Source organism: Physeter macrocephalus, chromosome 6, assembly GCF_002837175.3.
Source record: "Physeter macrocephalus isolate SW-GA chromosome 6, ASM283717v5, whole genome shotgun sequence".
In the NCBI taxonomy this organism is placed as follows: domain Eukaryota; kingdom Metazoa; phylum Chordata; class Mammalia; order Artiodactyla; family Physeteridae; genus Physeter; species Physeter macrocephalus.
The window spans coordinates 47400850-47413787 of NC_041219.1; the positions used below are offsets into that span (position 1 = coordinate 47400850).

Sequence of the window (12938 nt, forward strand, 5' to 3'; positions counted from 1 at the left end):
CGCGTCTGCCCCCGCTTAACGTCTCTGTTAGCCGCTCCCTTGTTGGCAGCCCGTCCCTGCCCTGGGCTGCTGCAACGACTTCCCGGCGGGCTCCCGTGGCCTGCACCCCGCCTCTAGCCATCCTTAGGCTCAAACCCGGTCAAGTCACCCCCACCTCCCCACAGGGAGAAGCCGCCTTCCTCCTGGGCATCCCTCCCTCCGTGCCCCCCGGGCAGCTCGGAGCCTGGTCCTCCGGCACCTGCCTGCTCACCCCGGGCCTCTGCCTCATGTCAGTGCCGCGCTCTTTCCTCTCACCGGCTCACCGTCACTCCTCAGGCAGCAGGCGCTGGGGACACGGGGGATGGAGGCGAGCCCCTCACTCAGGGTGCCCGCCCTCTGGGAAAGGAATAAGGAGACCAAGGCTGCAGCCCCAGGGAGTCCATACCACAGGGTGCCCCAAACTAAGAGTAGGGGTGACCTCTGCGGCGATCTGTGAAGACCCAGCGTCCCTTCCTCGTGGCCTCTGAGATTTGGGGTTTGACTTTTTATCCAGGGAACCAGTGTAGTCACTAATCTTCATTTCTCTGAGTGATGAGACCAGATCAGCACTTCATGAACCAAATTTTCTGGAGTGTTGTGTCCTTGCAGATGGCGCTAGGGATTTTATCAGTTAGGATAGACGGGGTTATGCTGTGTTTAACAAAGACTCCCAGACTCCCAAAAGGTTCACTCCTCAGACTACACGCCCATCGGACTTGGCTGACCCAGGCTGAGCCTGTCCCAGGCCCTCGAGGGTCGGGGTGGACGGTGGGGGAGGAACACGGTGCTTAAGGGTCTCCATCCAGAGTGACACCTCTCCCTTCTGCCTACAGCTAGTGGACCAAAGCAAGTCACATGGATGGGGGCATGGAAGTGCAACTCTACCTTTTGCCCAAAAGAGGAACAGCAGAAATTCTGGTGAACAGTGCCACTGAAAGCCACAGGAAACCTCAAAACCCAAAAAGTCTTTAAGACAGAATAAATAACCCAGGAAATACTGTGTTAAAGAAAGCGAAACAAGTGTATGTACTGCAGGATTTCTGAGAGCCTTTAAAATGTTAATGTACAAGGAATTCCCTGGCAGTCCAGTGGTTGGGACTCCGAGCTTCCACTGCAGGGGGCACAGCACGGGGTGTGCCTCTGGCTGTTGGAACTAAGATCCCGCATGCTGTGCAGCAAAGCCAAAAAAAAAAAGTGAATGTACATTGTGACCGTCAGAGAGGGTGGAGCCGTGTCTTTGTGTTCCTAACGTGTCCTCTGCCACCCTGGCCCTTGTACACGATAGGGCTCTCAAATGTTATAGTTGGCTCAGGACTCTGGTTGTAATATGCAGGTCAAAGTCATGGCTTATCTTTGAGAGGAGGCTTATTTAAGAGAATAACAAGGAGATGCAGGAAGAAAATCCAGTTTATTCAGTGTTTACAGTGTGCCAGGCCCCATGCTTTATTTCATTAAATCCTCACTATACCATTATGCTTTAAGAACTACTATCCCCATTTTACAGATGAGAAAACTGAGCTTCAGGGAACCAGGAGAATGAATTTTTGAATAAGTGTCCAGCCTCTGTGACTTGTGCTTAAAATTTGTTCGGTCTCCTAGATTATCTTTGGAGATCTCTGTCCAAGTTTTCATACCTAAAACAGCTTTTTGAGTTTGAGCTGGGGGTCAGTGAGACCCATGAAGCCCCACTTTGGTGGTCAGAGGCAGGTTGGCCGGGCCTGTGGGCATTGAGCCCTGGGCACTCGGAGTCTTGCTGGGTAACAACCGGGCAGTGTTTTGAGCTTCTCCCACTCAGACACCTGGTGGCTACAGCCTGTTATGTATGCCCCACCCACCACCCCCCCTTTAAAAATTGCCAGAGAGGCGAATCCAGGGTCGGGAGGCTTCTGAGCCACCATCTACTCCACCTCCCCCACCCCCCACCCCCCCGAGACCCTGGGACACGTGGGCATCATTCAGAGGTGACTAAGAGCCAGAGGTGGGACCATGTCACACTCTCCTTTGTTTGGGTCCCACCTGGATTTAGGGTAAGTCACTTAGCCTCTCTGGCCCTAAGTTTCGTCTTCTACAAAAGCCTACCTTACTGTGATGGTTAAATAAGACGATTTATGAAAAGCACTTGGCACGTGGCCTGGCACATGGGTATAGGGACAGCTAATCCTTGTGGGGGGGGCACTCTCCCTGGGTCAGGCACAGCTTTACATCTATTAACTCACTGAATCCTCAAAGCGATCCTGTGAGGTGGATGCCATTACTACCCTCACTTTACAAAAGAGGAAACTGACCCAGAGAGGTAGGGGCTCTGCTTACAGCCACACAGCTTAGCCGTGGTAGAATCACGGCTGAACCCCAGCCAGCGGGTCTGTCCATAAAGCCAGCGTCGTAACCACTAAACGGGAGCTAATCTGGTTGTGATTCCCTGGCAAGTGGTGATCCAAAATGGCTTAAAAGCCTCCAAAAGCCCAGGACCTATTACTTCCTAGTCTGAAAGACAAGCCAATTAAAAAAAAATCTTTTGTAGAACTGGCAGGGTCCTTAGCAATCTCATTATTTTATAGTGGAGAAAAGTGACCCTTAAAATGGGTGTGACTTGCCCGGGGTCAACAGCTAACTTATAGCCCAGTTCTTTCATCAGCTTGCAGCCTCTTGAACATACGCCCAGGCCCAGACGTCTCTCCCCGCAGGCCTGGCCCGGCGCACCTTTCCCCTTTTCGTGCGAGGCCGTCTTGCCTGCCTGTATCACGGCCCTGCATCCTTGTCCCCCAACTCCTGCGGATGCCCTGCTGCCGCCTCTGCCTCCCCCTCCTGCTGAGCACCTCTTCCACCCATTTCTGGCCAAGTTCCTTATAAGCAGGTTAGCGGCCCCACGTCTTCAAAGACGTTAGAAACTAGTGATGAAGTCAGACATGGATATAAAGGCCTTTTTAAAATGAGGGGTTCTTAAACCTAGTTGGCAAAAGAATTACCTGGCACACTTTAAAAAAATTCAGATCTCCAGGTTCTGCTTTCCAGAGGTTGGTTCAGTAGATCAGGCCTGAGGCCCAGGAATGTGCAATTTTAATCAGCAGTGTCTGTCTGCTTGCCCTAGCCTACGGCGGGGGAGCAGTAATTCAGCAAATATTCACCAGGTCCCTGCATCACGCCAAGCACTGTGCTAGCCTCTGGGCTCATGGAGGGAACCAGACAGACTGGTGCCCGCCTCTGGGGACTGACAGCCCAGCGGGGAAGACACGTGGATAGGTCAACTGGCAAGGGATGCAGTGTGGGAAGGAGAAGCGCCTGGGAGGCAAGAAGGGGAATGTGGACTTAATGTTTACCCCAGGGATGCTGGAGGACTCCGGGGCTGCTACTCAAACAGAAAAGAGTGTCAGGCCAAATGTGCAGTGATCTATTTTTTTTTCACTGATCAATAACATTACCTGTTCCTGCCTGTCAAAAAAAAAAAAAAAAGAAAGAAAGAAAAGAGTGTCAGGGTCTCTGGGAAGGGGTGGAAACATTAGTGCACATGATACTGAAAATCCTTCTCTCATTTTGTCTCTTGTTTCTCTCATTGCATTTATCGCCACGTGACTATTACTTATTATATACTGTCTTCTGAGCGGGGGAAGGCTGTTTCCACCACCCAAATGAAGCCCCTGGGCTGTCCTGTTCTCCGATGTGAGTGGCCCCCATGCGAACCCCCGATGACACGCACTGACATTTACTGCAGTTGAAAGAATAATGGTCATTTATTCGCTGCTCAATAAGTGCCCTGCCCTGTGCCAGGCGTTAATAACTCTCAGGCGAGCCTTGTAATCCATCCCTGCGAAGCAGATAAGACCGTCACACTTCGTTTTGCCAATGAGGAGGCTGAACCCTGTGGGGGTTCAGTGACTTGAAAGCTCCGTGCGGCCAGCGGGAGAGGAGGAGGGCGCCAATCCGGATTTGTGCGGCTCCAGACGCCGGCTGAGGCCACTGTTGCAGCCGGGTGTGGCGAGCCTCGGCCAAAGCGCGGGGACAAGCACTGCACCATTGGGCCGAGGTGCCAGGAGGGTTAAGGGAGACACGTGAGTGAAGTCCCGGCGCGCCCATCAGGTGGTCTGGTCCACCCCAGGGCAGCTCTGGCACTCCCAGCGGGACCCTCACGCAAACCCCCCAACACGCGCCAGCAGCTTCCCGGGCGCCACTGAACGCTCGGCGCTCGGGCGTTCTCCAGGTTGCAGAGCTTCCCGGCGTAGGCGTGAACATCCGGGTCATAGATTCCTAAGGACCAATGAGCGGAGGAACCGTGAGCCTGGAGGCGGGGCGAAGGCGGCACATGATGGCCGCCCCCAGTCAGTCGCGTCCAGGGGCTTGTGGGTGTTGCACCAACCGGTAACTCAGCCACCGGGGACTCACCCTCTGCCAAACCCGCCGAGCCTTCGTCGGGCCAGGGCAGCTCTGGGAGGCGGCGGCCAGAAGGGGAGCCATGGGGACAGTGCACGCCAGGGTAAGAGGCCCAGCGACCCGCGGGCTGCGTGACCTCTGGGCGGGCGCCGCGGGGGACGCACTCGCGGCTGCGCCCGGGGTTGCCCTGGTGAGGGGACTGCAGGGCCCCGAGGCCGGTGCGGAACGGGGCCGGGGATCTCCGCCTGTAGCGCTCCAGCGCTGGGCCTCCGCGGGCCGGGTGGAGGAGGCCGCAGAGATGCCGCCAGCGGGTACCGCAGGCTTCCGAGCAGAAAACGGATACTCAGAGGAGGGGCGTGACTTGCCCAAGGTCACTTAGCGAGGCAGTGGCTCGGAAAGGACTCTAGGGCTTTCCGTGATGTCCTACAGCGGAGGAATAAGTTCTTTGTATCCTCAGCGGTTTCGGGCGTCTTAGTTCCTTACCCGTCACCTTTTCCGAACTCTCCCGCTCAGCCGCACCTGGGGTCTTGCTAGACTCTTAGAGCACGAAGTAGTGTCTTCCAACCCAGACCCAGCTAGGAGTCCTCGTGTCTCTTGGTTACCGTGCAAAGACGGAACCTCGCTGAGCTTTAGTTCCTCCTTTTAAAGTGGAGGCAGTGATAGTACCCACTCCCCGGGCTGTAGGAGAATTGAAAGACACAATACACGTGAAGCACTTGCTTGGGTGCTTAGCGCGGCACCCAAGCTGCGCAACTGCTCTTTATCGTAATCTTAACTGAGACCCAGAGAGTGACTATTTGTCCAGGGTCACACCGTTAGAGCCTCAGAATGTTCTAAAACTCAGACCTCCTGAGTCCCAGCCCTCAACACAACTTCTCTTCTACAACGTGGATTGTTTCAGTTGCCCTGCTGAGAAGTTTTCGGGAGTTTCCAAAAGAGTTTAGCACAGACTTCTCAGCCTGGTGTGCGGGAATGGACTTAACTTCCATTTCCAGATGCTTTCTGCAAATGAAACAGCATTCCTCTTCCGACACACTCTTTGGACCGTGCTGTTGGGCGGAGCTCTCTCTCTCATCACTCACCCCCGCTCCCATCTTCAGCTGGCAAAATAGTCCCATCTTTTAGAACTCAGTTCAAGTCACTTCCTACATAAACCTCCTTATCTCTCCTCATTTTGGATGTGTTGCCAATCTCCTTGACATTTCTACTCTGGTGCCCTGTTTTAGCTCTGCATTTTTGACTTATCCTTTTAAAGTCTAAGTTTCTAGATGACGGTAGGAGCTGTATCTTACTTGCCTTGCATCCCTTGTAGCATCTTGGCAGAGTAAGCATTCACTCGTTTATTCAACTAATATTTACCAATGGTCACCTCTGTGCCTGGCACTGTTGTAGGTGCTAGGAGTACAGGAAAAAAAAAGTCTCTGCTTTTATTAAGCTCCTTTGACACTAAAACTGCTGCTCCTTTGATTAATGTATTGACCAGAAATAATTTCAGTTCTTTAATTTGGCCTTTACATTTCACTAGCCAGTGTTGTTTGAATTTTGGGCAGGACTCACAGTAAGAAAACATCCCGTATTTGCTATCTAGTACTTTCATGCATATGTGAAACAAAAGTTTTCTGAAACAGTATTTACCCTTGATACCTATTTTTTTCTTGTATTTTCTATCTGATTCTAGTCAATATCACTTTAAAGATGCTGTTCATAACTCATTAAATTTATTTCATGTCCTATTTCTTCAGTTAGCACTGCCTTGCCTAGTGCCTGGCATGTGGCATTCAGTAAAATTTGTCGACTCACCAGTAGACCGATCTGCCTAAAGGTTAGAGGCTAGATCCAAATATTTGTTTTAATTCATTTCACTAAATGCTTACCCAGACACTAGAATGTAAATTCTGTGAGGGTGAGGACCTTGTAAGCATTTGTCACATAGTGGGTGGATATTTGGTGAATGAATGAATCTCTAGTAGTGAAACAGTTAATTTAGGACATCAAGCTTTGGTGCGGTTGTGAAACTGTAAAGACATCACCTTTTGAATTAAAGGCTAAATTTCAGATTTAAGAATGCAAATGAGTCTAGCATGTCTCTGGTGAGGTGTGTTTCATGCTTTTGAGGTTTTAGGAACCGTAATGGAAATTTTTTAGCATAGACTTTATGCCCAAAGTCTTATTTGTCAAGCATTCAGATTAAGAAGAATGAATATGTGCGTATATTCCTAACCATAGTATATGCTCTGCATAGACAATCTGCGCATCTGTAATATACTTTTTTGCACTACATAAACTTAAATACAGAAAGCATATTCATGACATGTTGCATAAAAAAGTTACTATTTTAATTTGTTCATATTTTTGAGAAATATAGTAATGATCTCATTTTAAAAATATTTACACAACAAAAACGAAAGGATAATTATGTGAAATAAATTCTGTTTCTTTGCCCAGCGTTATCTTCCCTTTTTACTTACGTAAATAATCCACTTCAGCCACTGAGGGAAGGACTGGTTCTGGCTTATTCACGGCTGCATTCCCTGCTCTTTAGGGGAACAATAGGCACTCAGATGTTTATGAAATGTGAGAACAAAAGAAAAAAATCATTCACTCACCCATTCCATAAATATTTGAGTATTTCTGATATAGCAGGGCAGATAAAAATAAGAAAAAGCAGTACCTGTAAAGGTCATAAATTTCCTCCAGGAGGTGTCTTGTGAAGGAGGGACTGATTCTCCCTGAAGAAGCCAGGGACGGCTCACAGAGGAGATGGCACTGAAGCTCTTTTGGGGGAGGCAGGTAGTTAACCTGGGCAGAGAGAACCAGGTGTGCACAGACACAAAGGGGAGGGTCAGGGGTGGTGGGGATTGAATCTGGAGTAGCAGGTGGGGGCCGCGTGGTGGAGTTCCTTCCTCACGTGCCCTGCTAAGGAGTCTAGTTGCATTGGCCCCCGAGGGCACCTTTGAGGACTATCAAGAGTCTTTTAGGGCAAGGATGGGAGAGGGAACATGGCGCTGTCAGGTCATTACCTTTCCAGAGGACCAGTGGCATGATGGAGGATGTGCTGACAAGAGACTGAACGTTCCAGGGAGAAGGTGAGAGGGGCCCGGAGTCCCCACTGCTCCACGTTCTGCAGATGTCGGGCGCTCCTGTGCACTTCGGAAGTGCTTATGTGTAGAGAGCTGGTGGAGTGGGGAGCAGCCGGGTGCTCGTTCCCAGAGTTTTCCCCAGAGGTGCCTGTTTCTGCCGCCACCTGGTGCCACACCGGACCTTCTGAATCCATTTCCACGAGTGTCTGGGAATCCCCGTACATGTGTAATAAATATACAATGTTATGTGTTCCTTATTATACATACTATTGTATTATCATGTCTCCATAATTATTATTATAGAATCCTTCCTCAGAAGATGCTAGAATGCTTTTGAGACAATCTCAGTTCAGACTGAAGGAAGGGACTGCTTTCTGGCCGGCCTGTTTTATGAGCATATGCAGTTCCCCTTAGTGTGTGAGACTTTCTGGACCAAAACGAATTATCAGAGTCCAGAAACATATTTTTTTACTAATTTGGCTGGTTAATGTAATTATCCTAGAATGTATCCAGTTTTGATTAAAAAAATTAGGATACTTTCCATAACGGGAAAGCAAAAAAAAACCTTTTTTTTTGGTCTTCAGATGGGCCTCAGGTGTACAGAACCAGGTGCGGTATAGTCCTCGGTTCATGGCACAGCCATTGTAGGTTTGTGCCTGACCCTTTCGCTGATGAATTTTCGTCTTTGCTTTATGAATTAACAATACTCTGGACAGCGAGGGGTCAGCGCCAGCCTAACACCTGTGCGTCAACAGCCGCTTATGCTGCCTGTGTGCCCCGCACCCTGCTGCCTTCAGCCCCAGAGGGGACCGCGGTCCTGAGTTTTCTGGGGCACCGTCTAAAGACAAAACTAAAAGCTTTTTTTTTTTTTTAATTTTTTTTTTATTTGGCCGTGTTGGGTCTTCATTGCTGTGCGCGGGCTTTCTCTAGTTGAGGCGAGCGGGGGCTACTCTTTGTTGCGACATGCGGGCTTCTCATTGCAGTGGCTACTCTTGTTGCGGAGCACGGGCTCTAGAGCGCAGGCTTCAGTAGTTGTGGCACGCGGGCTTCAGTAGTTGTGGCTTGTGGGCTCTAGAGCGCAGGCTCAGTAGTTGTTGCGCACGGGCTTAGTTGCTCCGCGGCACGTGGGATCTTCCCGGACCAGGGCTCGAATCCGTGTCCCCTGCATTGGCAGGTGGATTCTTAACCACTGTGCCACCAGGGAAGTCCCAAGCTTTTGTTTTCTAATATAAGTTCATTTATCTGTGGTTTCTCCCTTCCTTTCAGAGTTTGGAGCCTCTTCCAGCCAGTGGACCTGATTTTGGAGCATTAGGAGAAGAAGCTGAATTTGTTGAAGTTGAACCTGAAGCTAAACAGGAAATTCTTGAGAACAAGGATGTGAGTATCCTGTTGAGGGCTGGGTAGAGTTGTTACTAGAAACACTCGCTGCCACAAGCCGCTGGGGAAACATAAAGGGATTAACCCGTGTCGACACCTTTATCAAAGGAGAGTTTGCAGCCAACTACATTTTAGAAAGACTGGACACTTGGAGAAATAGTTTCTGGTTTTAGAGGAATAGTTTTTCCTTGGTGATCATTTACATGGGAAGTGTAAACAAACACATTTTTGAATTTATGTTACAAAAAAAAAAAAAACCAAAAGTATTTCAAAGAGAAACTCAAATTATGCTTAAGCTTATTCTTTGTTCCCTGCTCCCAGAAAAAAGACCTTGGGTCTTGAATAAAAGTTTTTCTAAACTTTGTTGCCTTTGAAATTAAATACAGTGGGAGAAATGTAAGCACATTTTTCATTAATTCTTTAATTAAGATCTTAGTATAGTATTCTGATCACGTGTAAGTCATACGTTTCCCTACCACTCCCCATTATCCCTGCTTGATTCGTCTCTGTTGCTCACTACCATCTACTGTACTGTGTATGTTGCCTTTTTCTCTCCCCTTTAGAATATAATCTCCATAGAGGCAGGAATTCTTATGTTTTGCTCACTGCTATCTTCTCAGCGTTCAGAATGATACTTGGTTCATAGGTAATCTGTGCATTTTTATTGAATGAATGAATGAAGTGAGCATGTATAGACAGGTGAGAGGCTCTGAGCCAGCATTTATCAGGCTATATTGAAATCCACACAAGGTCTCTGGCAAAATACACGCCGTTACTAAACCAGGTCACAATCCGCGTCATCCAGAGGCCAGTGCTTGGGGAACGTTTGGGGAAGGATGTGTAGGGGACCTCTGCACCCTGCTTGGGTTTAGGACCTGGTCCTTGGTCACCTGGCTGCAGAGACCTTGTTGATCTCGTTCACAGGAAGTAAAGACCTAGTCAGTTCAAGTGACCAGTTTTTTGAAAAGGTGAGGAATTAAGAAGCGTGGATCATTAAATTAAAAAAAAAAATCTTTGAAACTAATTTCAGACATTTGTCTTCAGCCTCGATGCCTGATCTCTTGCCCTGTCTGGTACTCAATAATCTGCGTCCCCTTGTCACGTCTAGGTGGTCGTCCAACACGTTCATTTTGATGGACTTGGGAGGACTAAAGATGACATCATCGTGTGTGCAATTGGAGATGTTTTTAAGGCTAAAAACCTTATCGAGGCAAGTGTCCCCTCTGCTTGGCCTTCTTGTCCATTCCCTTCCGAAGATCCCATGAAGCTCTGTGTGCTCACACACGGAGCACCCCGCCCCAGCCTCCGCGGATGACCTTGCCGCCTACGCCGAAGGGGGCTGAGCCCCGTCGGCTCCCAGAAGCCTCCCACAAACTGACGTGCGTTTGCCTTCGCCCTTATCCCGGAGAAGAGGTGTCTGTCCTCCCGTCCACGGCTGGCCCCTCTCCGTGTTCCTCACAGCCGTCCCAGCGCTGCCGTGGAGCTGGTGGCAGTGGGTGCTGACCCTTCCCGCGCCCCGTTAGCGCTCAGCGCGCTTCCCCTGGAGGGCCCCCAGCGGCCGGGGGCGTGGGCTCCTGGTAGTTACCCACCCTCGCCGTCTCCTCGGGCCCGTACTCTGTTTATCCACTGGGGTCTCTCCTGGGTTGCACTGTCGTCTCCTCCTCCGTGGCTTCCTTCTGTCCTCGGCACCGCATCTCCCTGCCTGGGCTGAGTCGCCAGCAGCTTCCAGAGGCCACGTCCAGCTGGCCCCTTCCAGTCCCCGTTTTACTTACCTTTCAGCAGTGTTCGACCATTCCAACTTTAAAAAACTGTATTTTTTTTTTTTTAAAGCTTAAAGTAACTTTTTACTAAGTAAGCTTTTTACTCAAGTAAAGGCTCACTTGTCTAGTCTTAGTGGGGCTCTCTTCTCAGGGGTCAGCACTTCACATGCTAAGCCGCCGGCCTAAATGCTGCAGCCACCATTTACATTCCTGTATCTTAGAGGAATACAGTCTCTCTTTTTATTATTATTATTTTTTCTCTTATAGGTAATGAGGAAATCTCACGAAGCCCGTGAGAAATTGCTTCGTCTGGGAATATTTAGACAGGTGGATGTCTTGATCGATACATGTCAAGGTGCATATTATGGTGCAGTTTCTCTTTGATTCCCTCCGTCCTCCAGGATCACAGACACCTTATGTCCAGGCAGAGAGCACCTGTGGCCTCAAGGAAGTAACTGGATCTTTACGTCAGGCCGAGGGAGGGCGGGTGACTTTGAAGATGCCGTGTCCGAGCCCCTGGATGGTACCAGGGCTCCGAGAAGGATCTCCTTCCGAGAAGGAGAGAGCCAGGCTTTTCGGGATAGCCCACCCCAGCAGGTGTCCGGATGGGCTCTTAGCAGACTCCACCTAAATGTGTGTTAAAAAGAGGAGGGCGATAGGAGTCAGATTTCACTTTGGGTTTTTGTTCATTTGCGCGTTTGCTGTGCGGTAGTGTGCAGTTCTGTCCACTTGGTCGGTGTTTATTCTTTCGTTAATGAGTCCCTGCCATGAGGGGAGACAGTAGCAGACAAGGCATAGTCTCCTTCTGAAGGAGCTTCTGGTCAAGTGGGAGAGAGTCGGGGACAGACAGAGAAAGTGAGGACGGTTCAGCTGATAAGTCGTGCTGTAAGCGGGGGGTGCTGGAGGAGGAAACTTTGCCTCTCCTGGTGGGGCGGAGGGAAAGATGGATCAGAGAAGATTTCCCGGAAGGGGTGATACGTAAGCTCAGACCTAAAAGGTGTGTGTGAGTTCGTTTGGGGAGCAGGGCTGATGAGGAATGTTCCAGGGAGAGAGAGAGTGTTTAATAGGCCCAGTGGCCAGAGAGAGAAAGGGTCATTGGATGGACCACAGGGCTCCGTAGAGCCAGAATGCAGATGTGGGGAAGGAGAGTGATGAAAGATAAGGCAGGAAAATGATCAAGAGACCGGATCGTGAAGGACTTACTGTGTGGCTGCGGGCTTCGTTCTGAGTGGAGTAGACGTCCGTTGAAAAATACACATTTGGACTGAATCAAGGAGCAAGTGAGCTCTTCGGGACTGCGTGGGAGATAGTTTTGAGAAGACGAAAATGAAACGGTCTGTGAGAGTGCTCGCGAAAATATAAAATACTACATAAATGAAAGGGGTTTCTGTTATCTGGAATATAGATTCATCTGTGACTAACAGAGACACCAAATACCAGTGGCTTAGGCAAAAGAGATCTCTTTCCATGACAGATGGGAGACCACCACCTGGGGCTGGTGTCGTCATAGCTCTGCTCCCTGAGGTCACCTGGGGCTGGTGTGGTTTTCTCCTGGTGCTTTTGTCACTTCACCGTCTCCAGGGTCCCCTGGTCCCTGCGGTGGCTGAGCACCGTTCCAGCCTCGGGAAGGAGGAAGGAAGGGTGAGAGGGCACACCACTCTCCATGAGTCCGTTTGTCAAAACCTAGAATGTACAACGCCGAGAACGAAGCTTGGTGCAAATCACGCTTTAGTTCGTAGTAACGTCTCACTGTTAGTTCATCAGTTGTAACAAACGCACCACACTAGTGCGGACTGAATGAGAGGGGAAATGTGTGTGAGGGGGTGAGAACGTTATGCTCAGTTTTTCTATAAACCCAAACCCGCTCTAAGCAGTAAAGTCTGCTAATTTAAAAAAAAGTGGTGCCAGGGCTCCACCCTAGACCAGCTGAATCTGAGTGTTCGGGAGCCAGTGCCTGGGCGTCTGTGAGTCTGACAGCTCCCAGATGCGGCTGGTGTCCAGCCAGGGTCGCGGGGTCAGCCCCGACCTTTCTGAGGGGCGCCCAGGCTCCTGCCGCGCTCAGCCCTGCTCCCCTGCGCCCCGGGGCCCGCGGTGGCTAAGGGGTAGCTGCGCTGAACCCAGGCCCCGCGCCCCCGGCTTGAGGAAGGACAGAGAGATCCACCTCCTCTATCTGTGTCGACTTGTTGCTTCTCCGCCAGGGTTCCTAGAGCCCCTCTTGTCACAAGAATTCCACGTTTTAATGTCAGCTGAGTTGAGGCCCCAGGTATTCTCAAGGACCTCACTAGTAGGGGAACAAGTACGTTTGGCGAATAATGTAAATAACGCGTGTTTAAGTACT

The 12938-nt window shown here is 50.1% G+C and overlaps 1 protein-coding gene across 4 annotated transcripts in view; it reads left to right on the plus strand.

Annotated features, from left to right (window-relative positions):
- Positions 1-4283: 4283 nt before the first annotated feature.
- The window catches only part of SAMM50 (SAMM50 sorting and assembly machinery component), a 30367-nt gene continuing 21712 nt past the window's right edge, over positions 4284-12938 (plus strand). The window contains exons 1-6 of one of the 4 annotated variants that reach the window (XM_028490702.2): positions 4305-4486; positions 7412-7469; positions 8048-8072; positions 8730-8840; positions 9949-10050; positions 10868-10955. In XM_028490702.2, coding sequence (XP_028346503.1) covers positions 10871-10955 — 85 coding nt within the window. In that variant the 5' untranslated portion in view covers positions 4305-4486; positions 7412-7469; positions 8048-8072; ... (1 more) ...; positions 9949-10050; positions 10868-10870. Of the gene's footprint in view, positions 4487-7411; positions 7470-8047; positions 8073-8729; positions 8841-9948; positions 10051-10867; positions 10956-12938 lie in introns of all 4 variants that reach the window. The other 3 variants (XM_028490701.2, XM_028490703.2, XM_007099837.2) reach the window with 3 other exon arrangements.